General features: G+C 31.4%; 2 protein-coding genes across 2 annotated transcripts; both read right to left on the bottom strand.

Annotated features, from left to right (window-relative positions):
- Window positions 1-76: 76 nt before the first annotated feature.
- Window positions 77-1,706, bottom strand: LOC118066154 (N-acetylneuraminate lyase-like). The gene is made up of 8 exons (XM_035081972.1): window positions 1,585-1,706; window positions 1,446-1,510; window positions 1,317-1,384; window positions 1,103-1,248; window positions 831-999; window positions 626-771; window positions 383-554; window positions 77-304 (listed from the first exon to the last, which is right to left on the bottom strand). Exons 1-8 carry the CDS (start codon window positions 1,588-1,590, stop codon window positions 153-155), a joined length of 924 nt encoding a protein of 307 aa, XP_034937863.1. The 5' UTR covers window positions 1,591-1,706; the 3' UTR covers window positions 77-152.
- A 2,551-nt stretch (window positions 1,707-4,257) lies between these two features.
- Window positions 4,258-16,416, bottom strand: LOC118066021 (1-phosphatidylinositol 4,5-bisphosphate phosphodiesterase epsilon-1-like). Its single transcript, XM_035081731.1, has 13 exons — window positions 16,102-16,416; window positions 15,475-15,620; window positions 14,051-14,246; window positions 12,257-12,706; window positions 11,032-11,486; window positions 10,527-10,815; window positions 10,250-10,452; window positions 9,549-9,847; window positions 9,238-9,464; window positions 8,936-9,163; window positions 8,534-8,758; window positions 8,143-8,446; window positions 4,258-8,058 (listed from the first exon to the last, which is right to left on the bottom strand). The coding sequence occupies exons 2-13, from the start codon at window positions 15,495-15,497 to the stop codon at window positions 5,870-5,872; spliced, it is 5,088 nt and encodes a 1,695-aa protein (XP_034937622.1). The 5' UTR covers window positions 15,498-15,620; window positions 16,102-16,416; the 3' UTR covers window positions 4,258-5,869.
- Window positions 16,417-16,845: the final 429 nt, after the last annotated feature.

Below are 16,845 nucleotides of genomic sequence, written 5' to 3'. Positions count from 1 at the left end.
AAAAGTACTGCTGCCTACAGCTATGTGCCAATTGCATGTAACAGTGTAATGAACAAAGCTAATAAATACAAATGGATGATGATCAAAACTAATGTTTATTTACTTTCTAAATTATATTTTCTACGATACTGTTTAATATTAAGTATTGTATATCAACCATTTAGCATAAAACCTAAAGAGCCTAGATCACGTTTCATAGATTGAATGTCTTCATCAGAGAGAGGTTTTAAAGGTTCACAGACTGGACCTGGATCAAGTGGACTCAATAAAGCCATGGCAGTTTTCATGGTAACAACCCAATTACCTATTAATGAAGAAATAAAACCTTGTATATTCGTGATATAAATTCCTATTTTATGATATAATTTAGCAAAGAACAAACCATATTTAGATATAGCAATAACAGCCTGTGACAGTTTTTTCTGTATTTCATTTGCTTTAAAGCAATCCCCTTTTTTAGCTGTCTCTAAAATTTTGATGGCTATATCTGGAAAAATATTAACGCTTGTGGCAATAAATGAATCCATTCCAACAGCAAATGCTGCTGACATCAACTGAAAATTCGAGCAAATTAATTTTAAAAAAGCTATTTCAATTAGTGAGTATTGTTTTTGCTGAGTCTTACTTGATCATTTCCTAAGAAAATAATATTTTTTTTGGAATTCGCTTCAACTGCTTGAGCTCCTTCTTCAAGATTATTACTAGTGAATTTTATTCCAACAAAAGTCGGTATTGTATCTCCAATTTTGTTGAGAAACTCACCCATGTGAACTGTGTGAATAATATTTTTGAAAAGAAGCAAACGAAAAATTTTAATTACAAGAACTTACTGTTGACATGAGTAAACATTGGAATATGATAATACAATAATGGAGTTTTTGGAGCAGCTTCACTGACAATCTTTAGATATTCAATTAACTGAGCTGAATTGTTCGGTTTAAAGTACAATTCCGGGAGACAAAGAATAGAATCTGCTTTAATTTTCTCGGCATGTTTTGCCTAATGAATAGTTAATAGTTTTCAACACAAATTGAAATAAGTTCTTCATCATTACTATTTTGTTCTACATGAACAAATGTTAAGATTAATTGATTTTACTCACGAGTTGAATTACGTCAGGAAGAGAAGCACCTCCAACTTGGATCATTAAATGCTGTCTTGTTTCTTTTATAGCACCTGCCCATGCTTCAGCTACTTTTTTACGATCTGCTACTGACATTGACATACCTTCTCCACTTGTACCATTGACTTTTCAATAACACATGTATAAAAAATTTGACAGAACGCAAAAAAAGTATATTGCCCATATTTCTTACCCAGAACACCTTGAATTCCATTTTTAGATAAATATTTTGCATACTCCGAAATTATTGAAAGGTTCAAACTAGTTAAAACAAAATATTTTATAATAATTATCTAAATTAAACTATTATTGTTATTCTTACTTTTTTTCAGCAGTAACAGGTGTAAAGACAGGTGCAATGTAGCCCCGGAAGTTATATGGCAAACGCTATAAGTTACAAATGAAATTAAATTATAAATTGAAATACTTCAGTACTTTTTACTACTATTTTTTTCAATTACCGGCATGATTAGGAAACTATTGACGTGAATAATGCTATGTAATTTTCTCAACTGTGTATCAGATACACTCTTTACTGAGACTACTTAATAGAAAGTTAAAATAAGTTCAGTCATTTGATAAGTACTGATAAGAATGTCAAATATACTACCATCATCATACAGATACGTAAATAAAAACTTACACAACAAATATAGTAATACGATTGAATTATAAATATAATAAACACATTGATGAATTTATCGTAAGTAAATAAATGTTATATAATTTATTATAACAGGATAAATAATGTGGCATGAACATTTTTTATAAAAAATGATCTTTCTTTTTATTTACATGTAGATCTCTCAACAATTGTAATATTAGTATTATAGTAATTATAATAATAGTTATATTATTTTATCATTTATATATATATATATATATATTTATATATTTATTTATCTTTGTTTAATATATATGCAGTTTAAATGGCCTTATTTTTTGGGTCATGTTGAAATTACCTGAATTTAGAAAGAAAAAAAATTTAATATTGTTCATGTTGCACCGAATTAAATATCAGTTTTAAATTTTGAATGTGTGCAATTAGTTTCACCTACTTTTTTGGCGCGTCTATTGAGAGTGTTAATTCTTTTATAACATATTATTTTTTCATCTATTTGTTTTATATTTATAATTTATAATCTTATAAATAGCACTCGCCAAAAAATTCACTCTCAATCTATAACTTGTAAACAATTCCAGTACTTAAAATTTAACGTCATATCTTCATAATTTTATTTTCTATTTATAATTTATAATTAGCTCACTTACAATTAAAATATGAACAACCGACATCTCGAGAATTTATATCATGCTTAAAGCAGAAAATTAACAATTATAAAAAATTCATACGTTATGTTAATATCACAAAATACGATAGTAAAATGAAACAAATTGTTACTTGAATCACAATGAAAGTTTTAATAATGGTTTAATACAACTTATACAACAAAAAATTAGCAAAGAAACTGAATTAAAAGGGATAGGAATAAAGGATACTAAAGAAAAGTTAAGACAGAAAAGAAAAGAGAGCAAAGAATAGAATTGGGTCACTTTTCGTTGCCCATTATTATAAATTAATTTTGAATGTAAGTTTAAACATTTGCGCTTCAGTATAAAAGTGTGTTTTTATGAAAAAATGATAAATATTATGTGTAATCTAGATGCAGTGTGTTAAACAAGAGCAGATAGCCATCATAATTAGGCTCGTATTGTCAAGTCAGTTTTAATTATTATTATTATCATTATTAATGTTTAAACGTGATAAATCTAGAAATTTTCTCAATTTTTCAGTATTCAGCATAAAATATTAAAAAAAAAACTTAATGACAATAACAATTTTATAATTATTTTAACGACATGAATAACAGAATAATAAAAAACTTTGGCTTTTTTGTATGACTTAGAGTATTTTTTGATTTAAAAAACATACATACAAGTTTAAAAACTGTGCTCATAAGTACTATAAATTTTTTTAGATATGTACATAAAAGATATATATCAGGTATCAGATTAATGTTCAGTTTATATCTTAATTCTTTGACTTTAATAATAAACTTAGTTTATTCTTTTTCTACAGCCCCCGAATGGTAAAGATTCAAACCATTCAACTATTTAGTTGCGCACAGGCAGCAATAAAGGTTTTACACCAGCTTTAAGATAATCAAATAATCATCGATTGTCTAATTGGGTTGACATAAAGTTGATAGCTTTCTATTATGCACTCCAAAATTTACTTGGAAAATGAATAATTAGACGATTAAAATCGTCGTAAGACTCAAGGGTTATTAAATTCTAAACGAAAATATTATGTAATAGCCAGTGGCGTTATGAATAAGAGATTTAATTCTTTATATTTCGACTAGTCATGAGTACTGTTTAAATTAATACTGTTTGACCTCAAGAAGTCGGTTAATCTTATGACAATGGTCCCAAGGTTAAAAAGTAGTTTTGTCAAATACACTATTACATATGCCAATTTTTGAAAGCTGCTACTATTACAATCTTGAAACATTCCTAATTTTTAATTAAACTTGAAAACACTTTTTCATCATTTCATTAACTATGAGTTCCTGAATATCATTAATTATATAATAATTTTTAAAATTTTTATTATTAGGACATTTGATCAATGTCTTATATTAATTTAATGATTTAATGATTTTTCTTTGTAAAAGTATTTGTTTCTAAAACGATCAAATTCATAAAAGAATTACTACTTTTTCATTATCATATGAAGTATCTATAAGAAATTCTAATTTTTATCATGTAAAAAAAATTACAATTATCTAAAAAAGAATGATACATTAAAATGCATATATAATCTAATGTAACGATTTAGGTAGATATGACCTATAAATATATATAATTCATTTTTTGTGAGATATTTATTTCAATGATTCCTCCCTTTGAATTTTAATTCCAAATCTAGTTTAACGTGTGAATGACACGTAAAACAACATTGATAATTTTTTTTTTTTCATGCCAAACGTGATAAAATGTTTGGATATAAATATTTTTATCATAAATAGTCATAAAAAGGTATATAATACAAAAAAAGATAAATAAAATTATAAAGGTTATTGTACTCAAGATATGATGTAGAAATGTGTATAATATTAAAAACGCAAATATTGAAATTTTTATGTAAAATAATTTTTATCATCAAAATCATGAATAACATTATAAATTTTTTTTAATATTATCAAATAGTCAATGATGCCAGTTAAATTGTTTCGTTGTGCAAACATAACAAAATACAATAGATTGATGTATGAGACACGACATTTATAGATAAATTGAATCTTAATTACACACGGAGGACAGAGATTATCATTTAAAATAGTTTGGCTATTGACAAACAATTGACCATTTTCAATGACATTAATACCATTTAATACACGTTTGAATTCAGTCCATACTCGTATCAATAGTTTAAGTAACAAAAGTATTTTCTATCTCACAGATTGAGTAAAAAATCAAGTAATTGTGTAGAAATAAAGTTCCATTTAAAAATGAGATTTAAATTTCTTCATTCAAGAAAACATTTCTTCCGTTCAAAAATGAGCTAGTCTTTAAATTTAGAATAAAAAATATATTGCACATTATTATTCAATTATTCAATCGAATTAGACTTAATAAAAAATTTTAATTTATCATATAATAACAAATTAACATAATTCATAATAAAAATAAGTTCTCGAATGAGTTAAAAATCAGAACTTCATTTCTGAACAATTACTCAATAGGAGTCTAAAAATTTAGATAATAAATAAAATTCAATCATGGGATGAATCAAAATCGCAATATTTATCTATAGTTTACCAAACTTTGGAATAATCTATTTGATATCTTTGATACTTTAATGAAACTCACACTATTTATAACTATTGAATTAAGCAAATTCTATTATGTTATTAATTGCCTGTAACAATATTAAATTCTTTAACAAACTTTACATAATTGATTATTTTAATTAATTTATATTTTAATAGTTGACAAACTATTGAAAAATTCAATAAGTTTCAAGTGTATTAAAAATAATGTATTTAATATTTAAGTGTTCATCTGGTTATTTTGACACACACGTTTCTACAAGTTTAGGCATTGAGTGTCACATAATTCGTTTTGAACACTAACAAATCTTTTTTTTTAAATATTTGTATTTTCAAAAATCATTTTTAATGGCTTTGTTAAGCATTTTTAATAACCTTCGTCGCCTGCGTCGATGTATTTATATGCGTTCTACATTTTATGCATTACTTTAATACGTTTATAAACATATCTATAAGTTAAGTGTAAATATCTGGAAAACATGTCTAGATAAACATGTTGATTTAATTCATCCCATGATCAATACCATTTAAATTAATTATTAGTCTCATGAAGTTTTACATTATTATATCTTAATTTTATAATTAATGATAAATAAATTACAGTAAGGAATAATACACAAAAACGCAAAGAGTAGAAAAAAATAGAAAAAGAGTTTCTCAATAAATATCTCATTATTTAAATTCTTACTTTACGTATCCCATCTCCAGCTAACAATCTAATCCTCACATGACTAGAAATTTTTATTCAGTGTGAGAATAAGAGCGACTTGACTCTCATACATTAAATAATGACGATGATATGGATAGTAAAATAATGATAGAAAATTAATTGTTAGTCCTTAGTTGATGGAAGTGAATCATCTTTGTGAAGAATAAACAATGATGAGAGTATTGTCGCTCGTGATTGCCACTAAGATTTCCAGACTCGGAATTTCCTCAATGACACTTTCTTTAAGTACAAAGCAGCATTGAGGATGTCTGATTCCCTAGACTCCTCACCGTCCGAGTGTACCTCCCGTCTGCGTCCAGACATTAAAAGTCTATAACGCAGGCCTCTTGAAGTCGGATCGGATAGAGCCTCGGCAACCGGAACTTTTTCTTTGCTGGAGCCGGGTAATGACACTGATCTACCTACTGAGAAGCCCTTACTTATTCTGTCTAACGTAGCTGGAAGCAGGTGTTTTCGAGGAATAGCTTGCTCTCGTTCGCGTAATATAAATCTTCCAAGCGTTTTCCACATGGCTTGAGTGCTATAAACATTTTCTTCATCGCGCAACACACGCAACTGATGATTACCACTACCGACAGCACCAGTACCACCCCACTCAAGCTCTTCCACTAAAGCAAATTTAGTTGGATCTTCCATTCTTCGAGCTTTCACTAGAGCTTGTGCTAGAACATCCTGTGCAGAACTACTCACAGGAACACGTAAAATAGCATATGGAATTTCAGGCGATACATTGTAGATACACACAAGAAAAGTGTCAGCTTCATCCCAAATATGCGTTGATTCATCATGTTCACTTTCTTCATTTAATTTTGAATGTCCTGCCGTACTTCGTATTGATGCCAGCCATGCTCGACTGCTTGGATCATTACCAACTCGTTTTAACAAGAAGCGACCCGCGCCTTTCCAAAGTGCTTGAGCTTGAAGTGGATGTTCAGCCGGATCTAATACTCTTTGTGTTGGTAGTTCCTCACGATCTTTTTTCTCCCAACCTCTAGATACCTCCTCTACTAAAATGTATTCATCTACATGTTCTGCTGATATTCCGGCCTTTTGAAGAGCTTGTAGCATCACCTCCTGTGTTGTACTTTCTTGTGTTACTTTTAAAATAGTGTATGGTTCACCCGGTGTAACGTCGTAAACTGCCAGGAAGAACATTCGCCGTTTTAAAGTTACACCACCAAGACCTGGATCAACACTGCTAAGTTTTTCAGGAGTTTTACCGGACGTTGGACGTTTAGACTCTTTATTGTGATCACGACAACAAGTGTTGTAATCCAAACTTTCCTCTTCCATTCGCGAATAAATAAAAAGGGTTGATAATGCCAATGGTTTATTTTTACAGGAACGTAAACGCACATGTCGGTATCCAGGCCTGAGGCACTTGAGAGGCAGAACACGCTGAGCAATTGAATGGTGGGAATTAGCTTCAACAATACTAAATCGTAGAAAGGCTAAATCTCGAAACATAACTTGGAAGCAGAATTTTTCATTCCAAATAGGATTAAGTGCATTATTCTGTATCGCCTTGGTTTTATGTTTAGCACAATCAATCGGAATTCCAACGAGCTCGATTTCTACATACGTACTTGCGAGCAGATTAGTTGGCGAAATGTATTGACCCGAAACAATAGATAAAGTTAAATGTACGGAGTGTAATCCGTCGAATTCCTTGTCCCAAGGATTGAATCGCCGATACATCATGTGCCCTTTGTCCCACATTACAGCGGGTTTTCTCACATACCCACACTGACCATTCTGTTCAAACATAGCAGCATTTAGATGTGATGCTGCATCGTCCGTCTGGTAATTGAGTGCCACCATTTGAATACCAAATGCCCAAAATATAACAGGATTAAAATTCGATGAGTCAATACGCATTCCAGCAGGATATGTACGGATCAGTTGGGTCTCAGCATGTGCAACGACTCCCAGTGGTTGTTTACGGCAAATTTTTTTCGCAGCACTTTCATTTAATGATGAACACTGAAAACAGGCGGGTATTCCTCGAGTTGGTCTGAATAAAGCATCAATATTACTTCCACCACTTGCTACTGACACTGAAGTAGATAACGACTGGGGAGAGCCAGTAGAAGATGCTATACCACCAGTTCCAATTCCAGCGATACTGTGCCTTTGTACAGTTCCCGTATGACTTTGATGTCGAGGCTTTGTTGCAGGTATTGTCCCAGGCGCTGTATTCAAACCTCTAAATTTGATTGCTTGTAGATATACAACTAAATCTGACAATTCTTTTGCAATTTGGCTGCTCTGTTTTTGTATCTTATCATCAACCGCAGGATCTGACTTTAAACGAGAATGTGGTATTTGATTACCCCCTTGATACCGTTCATAACTTGAAATTGAATTATCTGTAAGATTATTATAAAGATTATATGATAATACTATTCATGGCTATTATATATGGTAATGATTATGTCATAGCAATTACATACCATCTACATTATCGTCTTCATCGTCGTCCTCTTCATCATCATCGTCTTCACTGAAATATTCTACAACAGAAGCACTACTCATTTCTGTTCTCATTTGCTTCATAGAAGATGCACGATCCGACATTAATATTTTGTATCGGTGGCATACATGTGGATGAGCTAATGGTGGCGTCGGATCTGTGACAAGTTTTTTATTTTTTATAAGAATTTTATGACGTAGCTGAGAGGGTGAAGGTAGTTGAGGATCATCACCAAAATCCGAGTCGTAAAGAAATTTCGTCACTAATTTATCACCAAACACTGACTGAAACACAAAATATAAACGATATAAGAATCAAAGAATATTATCATTACAATACATGACTTAATAATTTATTTTTCACAGAATTACCTGAAATATTTGAGCCATACGAGCTTGCTGAGCTTGCGTACAATGATTTTCTATTGAAAGAATAACTGGATATGGCGAAGTGGCGAAAGCACTTCTATCAATGGCTTCAACAACAGATCTAAAAGGAATTTTTGTTGTAAATGTATGACCGTGATAAATCAATGGCGAACCATCATCACCATCCCAACAGTCTAGTTCAACACATCGACATCCAGTTAGAAGTACCTGATAAGTAATAGAAATAATGCATCATGATGAAATTTATCGATTCTACTCTATAGATATCATTTATAGCATAAAAATTTTCCCGAGAAATTTTATCGTGATTTCTAGATTTTTTTTTAACTGTCATCCTTGAAAATTGATAGATATTACATAATTAAATTTTAAACATATATTTACTTGAGAATATAATTGAACCGATGATTCCCCCTTTAGTTGATGGCCCGTTAAATAAGTATTATGTGAGCTTGCTATGTAGTATTGTGACAAAGGCTGTTGCATATCAGTATCATCGGGGACAGCGTATTCATCGGGAAATGCATAATTATCTTTATCCATCATATATCGAGCAAATCCTTCGAAAGATAAGCACCATTGTACCCGTAAAGCAGGATCAGGTTCATGTCTCTAAATTTTTAATAGAATAAATTGACTATGTAACTATCGATCGTGTATTTTAAGAATAATTGTATCAAACATACCTTGATAAGCGCTTTAATTTGTTCATCAGATAATTTTTCCTGTTGACGTGATTCTAAAAATTTCGTAAAAGTCGCAAGAGTTATTACTTGAGATTTAGATGTATCAACACCGGAACAATTGTTAACAATACTGGCAGCAGCAATAGCATCGAATATCTGTTTTTTGTGAAGGTTGCCACTTGTTTTATACTCATGAGAGTCAATAGAATTATTTCTCGTTAATAATCCTACGAAAAAAAAGTTTTTTCTAGTACAAAAGAATGCTTTTAATATATTTTTAATAATGTGGTGTAGGAATAATATATACAAACCAATTCGTTGTGGCGTTGCATCACTAGTTTGTCTTAAAACTGAAGGTTTCATAGTAAAATCACGTAAAGAGCCATCACTTTGACTGCGACAGGTAATAGCAAGTTGTCCAAAAAGATCGCGTAAGTCTTTTCGCGCCCTTAAACTGAATGATCTGAATAATGCAACAAACTCAACAAAATTAAGCTGAGTTTCGTACATGATGGACGTTGTACGTGCTTTAACTTGCCAAGGAGTTTCCATTACTCCAGACGGAGGATTAGATCCATTCTTATCTTTATCTCTTGTCAGACAAAGCAAGCTATAACGAAATACGTCTATAAGTAATGATTTTATGCAAAGTTTCAGAAAGATGTATACAACTTAAACTTAATCAACAAATATATATTTGATCTATCAGTAAATACGATACTTTGATCTCTCTGTGTTATGTAACTTTCCTAATTTACAATGACTAGAATTAGCTACAAGTGATACTTGAAAACTTCAAATTTACAATGAGTTGTATCAAAATTAAATTACTATTACTTGAACTAACTCTAAGTAAAGAACTAATTCAAAACAATATCAATACGCGATATATGTATGTATGTGAACGAAGTAAATAACATCCTCTAGATAGAGAATTAATGCTACTTGTAACTTTGTTACAAGATATTAGAAAACTTTTAAAGTAAATTAAAACCAATCATAACTGATATACCTTTGTAAACTGGAGTAGGGTAAACTTGCAGAGAACATACGTTCAGCTGAGCCAGGTGGACTACGTGGTGGAATACGATCTCGACTAGAACGTGGTGAAGTAGGTACAATTCTTGTTAAAGACTCTCGACTTCCATGACGTAACGGGGCTGTTCCAATACCACCATCCGATGATGATGAATCATATTGCTTTAAACTTAATTCCTATTGATAAATTAAAATTTTACTTGTAATGATAATTAATGAGAAAATTGAATTTATTAAGAAATTAAATTTACTTTTGTTAATGCATGAATATTGCTAATAGATTTAGTTTTCTTGCTAGGTTTGGGATTACGTCGTCGGAGATTACTGCTATTGGTTGGTGAAAGAGTACCAATGCTATCAGTCGTGGACCAATCTCGTCCACCAAATATACGAATTGCATCAGCAGTGGTAGGTTCTACACAGCCTTCTTCGAAGTAGAGTTGAAGATATTTTTCTTTCAGCCACCTTGATCGTCTATCTGTTAACTGTTGCTGACGTTTCAAACCTCGTAAAATCCAGCAGAGACCCATATACCAAAGTCTGAAAACATTTTTTATTTTATCACTCTATATATCGAAATCTTATTTTCACTTGAAAAGCAACATTTTTCTGGTAATAAACAATTCTAAGTATTGCAAAAAAAATATACAATAAATCGACTCCATAAATCTTGATGTCAATTGATCAGTAAAAAAAACAATCTTCATAAAATTAAAAAGTTTTCGATTGAAATGATTATATTTATGATATTCTTACTTGCTTAGGGCAGGTGGTCCAAGGAGAAAAATGAGTCGATTATCAGATAAACTTGAGCCATACATCAGTCCAATACAGGAATCAGAACCCGGAAGGCCATATCTTTTGCATATGCCACGAAGTTCTGCTTCCCTGTCTTTATCACAGCAACCGATAGTGACTTCTTTGACAGAGTTGAGATCCAGATAACCCTCTTCAAGGCTGACAGACGCGCAATCAGCCTGTGGCGATGTATATTTTGATATGAGGATTGGAGGTACATTTTCTTCTGGATTCACTGTCAATGTAAATTCACTAGATACGCCTCCAATACCAGTCGTTTTGAGAGGACTCCATGCCGGCTTTTCCCAGACAAATGTCCCACAGGCGCGATCGACTCGTGCGTACACTAGTGCCGTTCGAGAGCCAGTTCCTTCACAGTCCCAATGTACTAGGGTGGTTCCATGATGAAGTACCTACGAGAAAGAATTTGTATTTCATATAATTTACACATCATTTTTTGATTTTTAATCTTTGCAAGGATTTATTCAACAAAGAATACAAATATCAGCTTAACAATTTTCTTTTTTTTTAATTTATTTCAATATGATTGATAAAAAAAAAGAATAATTGTTTTTTTAATTGCATGAAAACATTAGATGTGTTGAATACACTTTTATAGAAGTAAAATTTCTTAAATAGTTGCAGCTATAAATTACGAAAACTCATAAAAACTCAATAAAAGAGCGATTGTTAATTCACTCAAGTTAATAGCAATTTAATACAGCATAAAAGATTTTAAAGGTTTACCCAAGTATTTGGACAGATTTTCTAGTACAAAAAATACTGAGAGAAGTTAATGAGCAATTAACTGTACAAATAGATGTAGCAGAATCTATTTAAATAAGTATATTCATTAATTATTTTCATCAATATACTGAAAATGCAAATATTTTAATGTATGACAATTAATTTTTATAAAATATTTATATTTGAATTATTCATATATTTTATAGCTGACTCACACAGTTTCTATCTTTATAAAACCTTTTTGCGAATTCCAACAAGCGAATGATTCGATGTTTAACTTTTAATATAAACAAAAGTTTAAAACCGTTTAGAAAGATGAAGAAAAAGTTGTCTTGTCAACAAAAATAGTCTGTTTTCGAATTCTGTTGAAGCTATTTGTGTAGTAAATGTCAATAAAATGCTTTGTAAACTTAATAATCGATAAAAAATTTTGTACCTGAAGCAGATGAAGGTCCATTCCATGATGGGGTGCAGCGACAGGAAAAAGAGCGACGCCATGGTCGGCAACAAGGGGTTGAACCGGCTTGTATGAATCCAGGTCGAGGTGATAGTCATTCTCGTCACACTCTTCAGATGTATATGCTTGTTCAAGTGCTGTAGTGTGGACACTTAAGGTACGATGTAATGAGCCAGTGGTTGCATCTCTACCACGAGCATGACGATGTTGATGAAAAAGTGCAATTTTATTTAAGACAGCTTCCGTTTTATGCGTGCTATCGGTATTCTCTTCAGTATTGGTACCACTTTTGAATGAACTCCACTCATAAGGTACATCAACATTGCTCTCGACCCGTGGACTTGGCGAGGTCGAAGGCACGTGTTCAAGTATTGGGCCCTCTTTGCTGATACAGCGTTGATTTCTCTTCTCTTTACACCCTGCTTGTTGCTGAACATATTGAAATAATCAACATTTACTTGTTTGACTTTGAAACTGTTGGTAAACATTATGATGATGATAATTGATAATTCAATTTGACATTCCATTATTAATTTTCTCATCTATTTCTTAGGTTCTTAAACCAACATGTTTTTCAGTTCTACTCTCATCTAAAAATTTACTATACATTTTTTTCTTAAAGCAACTAACGGATTTAGATAAATTTGATTGATGTTACTTCTAAAATGATTCATTCAATTAAAACACGATAAAACCAATAAAAATATTCAATATTTTATGTCATTATTACTACAATAGCATCCGGAGTGACAATAGTCTCAATGATTGGATCAATAAATACAAGCACTGATCCACGACACAACTCGCAATAGGTGTTACTGATGAATAATAATCAATTGTTGCACGAATAATGGCCATAACCAGCGGATATTAATAAGGGTTTTCACAGAGTATTGAATACAATACATTACAACAGGATCGTTGAATATCGACATCGAGAGCAAGTAGTTTCCGCCGGCCTACAACCGTCAGTGCTGCTGGAGGCCGATAGAAACCCCTGACCTCAATGTCAGTTTTTTGGATGATTTCATGAAATATTTCAAACATTTGTTTTTTTTTGTTTTTTATCATTCACTTTCACTCAATTTTATTATATAACATCATAAGCATATATCCCTCATATATTACTCCACATATTTTCATATCCACTGTGTACATTCCGTCAATTCAATACCTGACATAAAAAGCATGATCCCTTTTCAAGAAAAACGGCCGCAAAGTCCACTTCTCTTGGGAAATTCCGGGAAAACTAGTAAAAGGAGGTAATTCGACTGGGGTGAGTGACATTTTGCGAAGGCAGTTACAAATGTTGAAAAGGTTTCCACTATCGTCCTTATAGTTATACTATCGTCAGTCGTTACAGTCACTATTACCACTATTAGTCTGGTCATTTGTTTCAATAGCTTTTCTGTATGTTTTCAAGTTTTTATTGTTCCATCGACTTTTCCTTACAGCTTGACCTTACACTTTTTATTCATTTTTTTTCCTTATTCTTATGTCCAAAATTCACAGCATCAAGAAGAGAACCTAAAGAATTTTATCGTCAAACTTAGCTGGCGAGTTTTCAAATTGTTTAGTCACCAAACTATGCGGAAACTCACACTTACTTATTGCACTCATTCCTCATAAAGTTCACTATCGATACTTTTCAACTATTTTATGGCACACGTTCCAAGTTTTTTTTTTCGAATGTGTTATTGTAGTTGATTTACATGAAGTAATGAGATACAAAAACCTACTAAATTTGATTATAATATGTATGAGAGGTTTTACCTTAGATGTAACACTCGTAATAGCTTCTCGTAACTCGCGTAGAAAGGTCCCAAAGAAAGGTATAACTGGACATTCGGGCATTGCCAGAGCTCGTGCCAAAGCTCGTTCATACTCGGAAGACAGTAAAGCTGATGAGAGGTATTCCAGTACTGGTGGTTCATTAACGCTTTGCCAGAATGGCTTTAATTTATTTGACCTATCACATGAAAATGATTTTATTCTTTCACGTGTTTGAAATAAAAAGTACTTTTACAGATAAAATCATTCATCGTTAAAATATAGAGAAAAAAAATTTATTTAAACCAGAAAAAAATCATAAAATTCTTGTGGTGATTATCAATAATTCATATAAAAGAAGTGAAAAAGTATTTTTCTCAGTGAAAATAAATTTTTATTTCTCCGTAATAATACTATCAACAGTTTATTTCTTTCTTACTGATCAAATAAAAGTTTTGCTATTAACTGCTATCTTTTTTTAATTGGCTCAAAGAATTCTTTATGATGCTTGTTGGTTACTAGATAAAATCTTCACTACTGCTATAATTTTATATATCATTGTTACAATACAATAATGTTTATAGATATATTCTTTTTATATTTCTCAAATAAAATAAATGATCTGGAATGTTTGTATTGCTCACGGAAATTGTAGATACTCGTAAAAGTTTACGCTACACATTAATGGAGGATTTACGGAAGAAGCTGCTGATATAGACCAGATGTGTTGGGTAACTAAAATATACCATGTATTTTTGCAAAATTGATTATTGTTAATGAATTATTCAACAGATTATTTTTCATTAAATACATATAAAATATAGTCTTTCAACTGTAAAGATTCTTATACACAAATCAATTTGGTATTTCTCTTTTACTGTCTATTAATTTTTTATACTCGTAGGCGGATGCTTTTAATCGTCAACTCTCAACGACTTGAACAACTTTGACGTTCCCATCTTTCTATAACTTTGTTCTTCACAGCAATAAATCCATTTCTCAATGCAAAAAGAGAACGAGGCATAAATCAAGACTATTCAGAGAAAGAGAGAGATATGAATATTGAACTTTTGACATCATGGTGGTGAATCAATCAAAGCCTACTTGACAGAATCTTTTTTTTTCTCTAGAGTGATGAATACAAAAATTGATTATGATTGAGAAGTGTACATTTTCACAAATTTTATCACTGTAAAACGACTTAATCATTTCGAACATGTTTTTTTTTTTTTTTTATAAAACTTCAGAAGGGAATAGATGTTTTTTCCAATCTCAGAAAACTCAGTTTGATGAAAGCAAATTTTTCAACTTTATTCTGAACAGTAAGAGTAAAAATATTGGTAGTCGATCAGTATTTATAAAGTTATTTTTTAATAACTCTGTAATACTTTTATTACCTCTTAATTTATGCGTAATAAAGAACTTACTTGAGACCAGCGATGATCTCCATCACCGAGTTAAAGTTGCCAATATTCCAACAGGTCTGAGCAACTCGCAAGAGGCATGAAAGAAGAGCTTGACGCTCTTCGATTGTCGAGCCACTTGTTATTGTGTGAGTTACCCATGAGTTTACCTGAAACAAGTACCACATTGAATCAATATTTGGATACAATAAATCTATAGCTTATAGAAGAGTAATAGGCAATTGCTTGAAGGTTGACTCCTTTAATCTTAGCTTGTAGTAATATCTTTTTTAAATAATAAGCTCTCATACATCTTCTACAAATGAATGTTAAAATTCTTTTAAAAATAAATTACTCATTCTGAAGTTGAAAAAATTAGCTTTAAATCAGATACTGTTATTCCTGAGACTACCTTTAACTTGATTCTTCAAGCAACTAGTTTATTTATGAGGAATTTCCAAGTAACTTGAAACACTTTTTAACGTGCAAATACAAAAAAAAGTACACAATAAACGAAAGAAACTCCAGCTGAAGGTTATGCAATGATAGTTTGAGGTCAAAATACTCAAAATTATGATGTATGAAAAAGCTGACTACATCAACAAAATAAGTGTAATTCATGATGACAAAGAGTTGGAAGAATAAGAGTACCTCATTTAGCCGGTTGATGAGAGACTGTACAGTGTACGATGATGTCGCACCTGGCCACAATGGATCCTCATCCGTTTGTGTTGAACTGTTTGTTGTAGAAGTTGATTCCTGAGGTCTGACTAGTGTTTTACTATTTGAAGATGCTAAGTCTTGTGTTGCACGTTTCAAATATTCGCTCGGCTGGACTTGATAAAATAAGTGATATTCGCTTTCTGTCAATCTAAGAGCTACCTCCTCGGGGAAGTGCAGCAGTTTGTGCAAATCCTCCAGCTCCTCAGAGCTCCGAGGCAGCTGCGGCTGCGGCCGCTTCTCCAGCTCTGCAACAAATCCAACTATTTTAATAATAACATCTCTTTTAAAACATTATTTTGTTATGAATAAAAATTTTTGTCAAAATAATATAATTCTGAATTAATAATTTGAATGATTAAATTTTAGCAACAAAGATAATATGTATCAGCATAATTTTTAATTTTTCAGCTTCAGAAAACAGCGTATCTGATTGTATTAGTGTCTGTTGAAGCTCTTCTAGAACAAGGCTTTTTGGGTATTCCATCAACACACACGAAGATTTATGTAGAGGAAGACATAACAAAGGCTGAGAGATTAAAGAAAATCTTCTCTTCGTACACAGATAGTTAGATATTTTGATATGAATAAGATAATGCTTGACTGAAGAATAACATATTCAACATTACAAGATAATGCACTTTGAAAACAAAATATCCCGTCCTTATAAGTCGA

The sequence above is a fragment of the Chelonus insularis genome, unplaced genomic scaffold (assembly GCF_013357705.1).
Source record: "Chelonus insularis isolate UGA/USDA-ARS -01 unplaced genomic scaffold, ASM1335770v1 contig_121_pilon, whole genome shotgun sequence".
In the NCBI taxonomy this organism is placed as follows: domain Eukaryota; kingdom Metazoa; phylum Arthropoda; class Insecta; order Hymenoptera; family Braconidae; genus Chelonus; species Chelonus insularis.
This window is presented reverse-complemented; position numbering and strand designations above follow the sequence as displayed.

Excerpts from the sequence above, each read along its gene's own strand:
- LOC118066021 (XM_035081731.1), bottom strand. The coding sequence starts at position 15,497 with ATGGAGATCATCGCTGGTCTCAA. Across the intron at positions 10,816-11,031 it reads GGACCACCTGCCCTAAGCAA|ACTTTGGTATATGGGTCTCT; the intron begins GTAAGAATATCA and ends AAATGTTTTCAG. Across the intron at positions 9,465-9,548 it reads TGCAACGCCACAACGAATTG|GATTATTAACGAGAAATAAT; the intron begins GTTTGTATATAT and ends TTTTTTTCGTAG.
- LOC118066154 (XM_035081972.1), bottom strand. Across the intron at positions 772-830 it reads AATGTTTACTCATGTCAACA|TTCACATGGGTGAGTTTCTC; the intron begins GTAAGTTCTTGT and ends TTATTCACACAG. Across the intron at positions 305-382 it reads TATTGCTATATCTAAATATG|GTAATTGGGTTGTTACCATG; the intron begins GTTTGTTCTTTG and ends CTTCATTAATAG.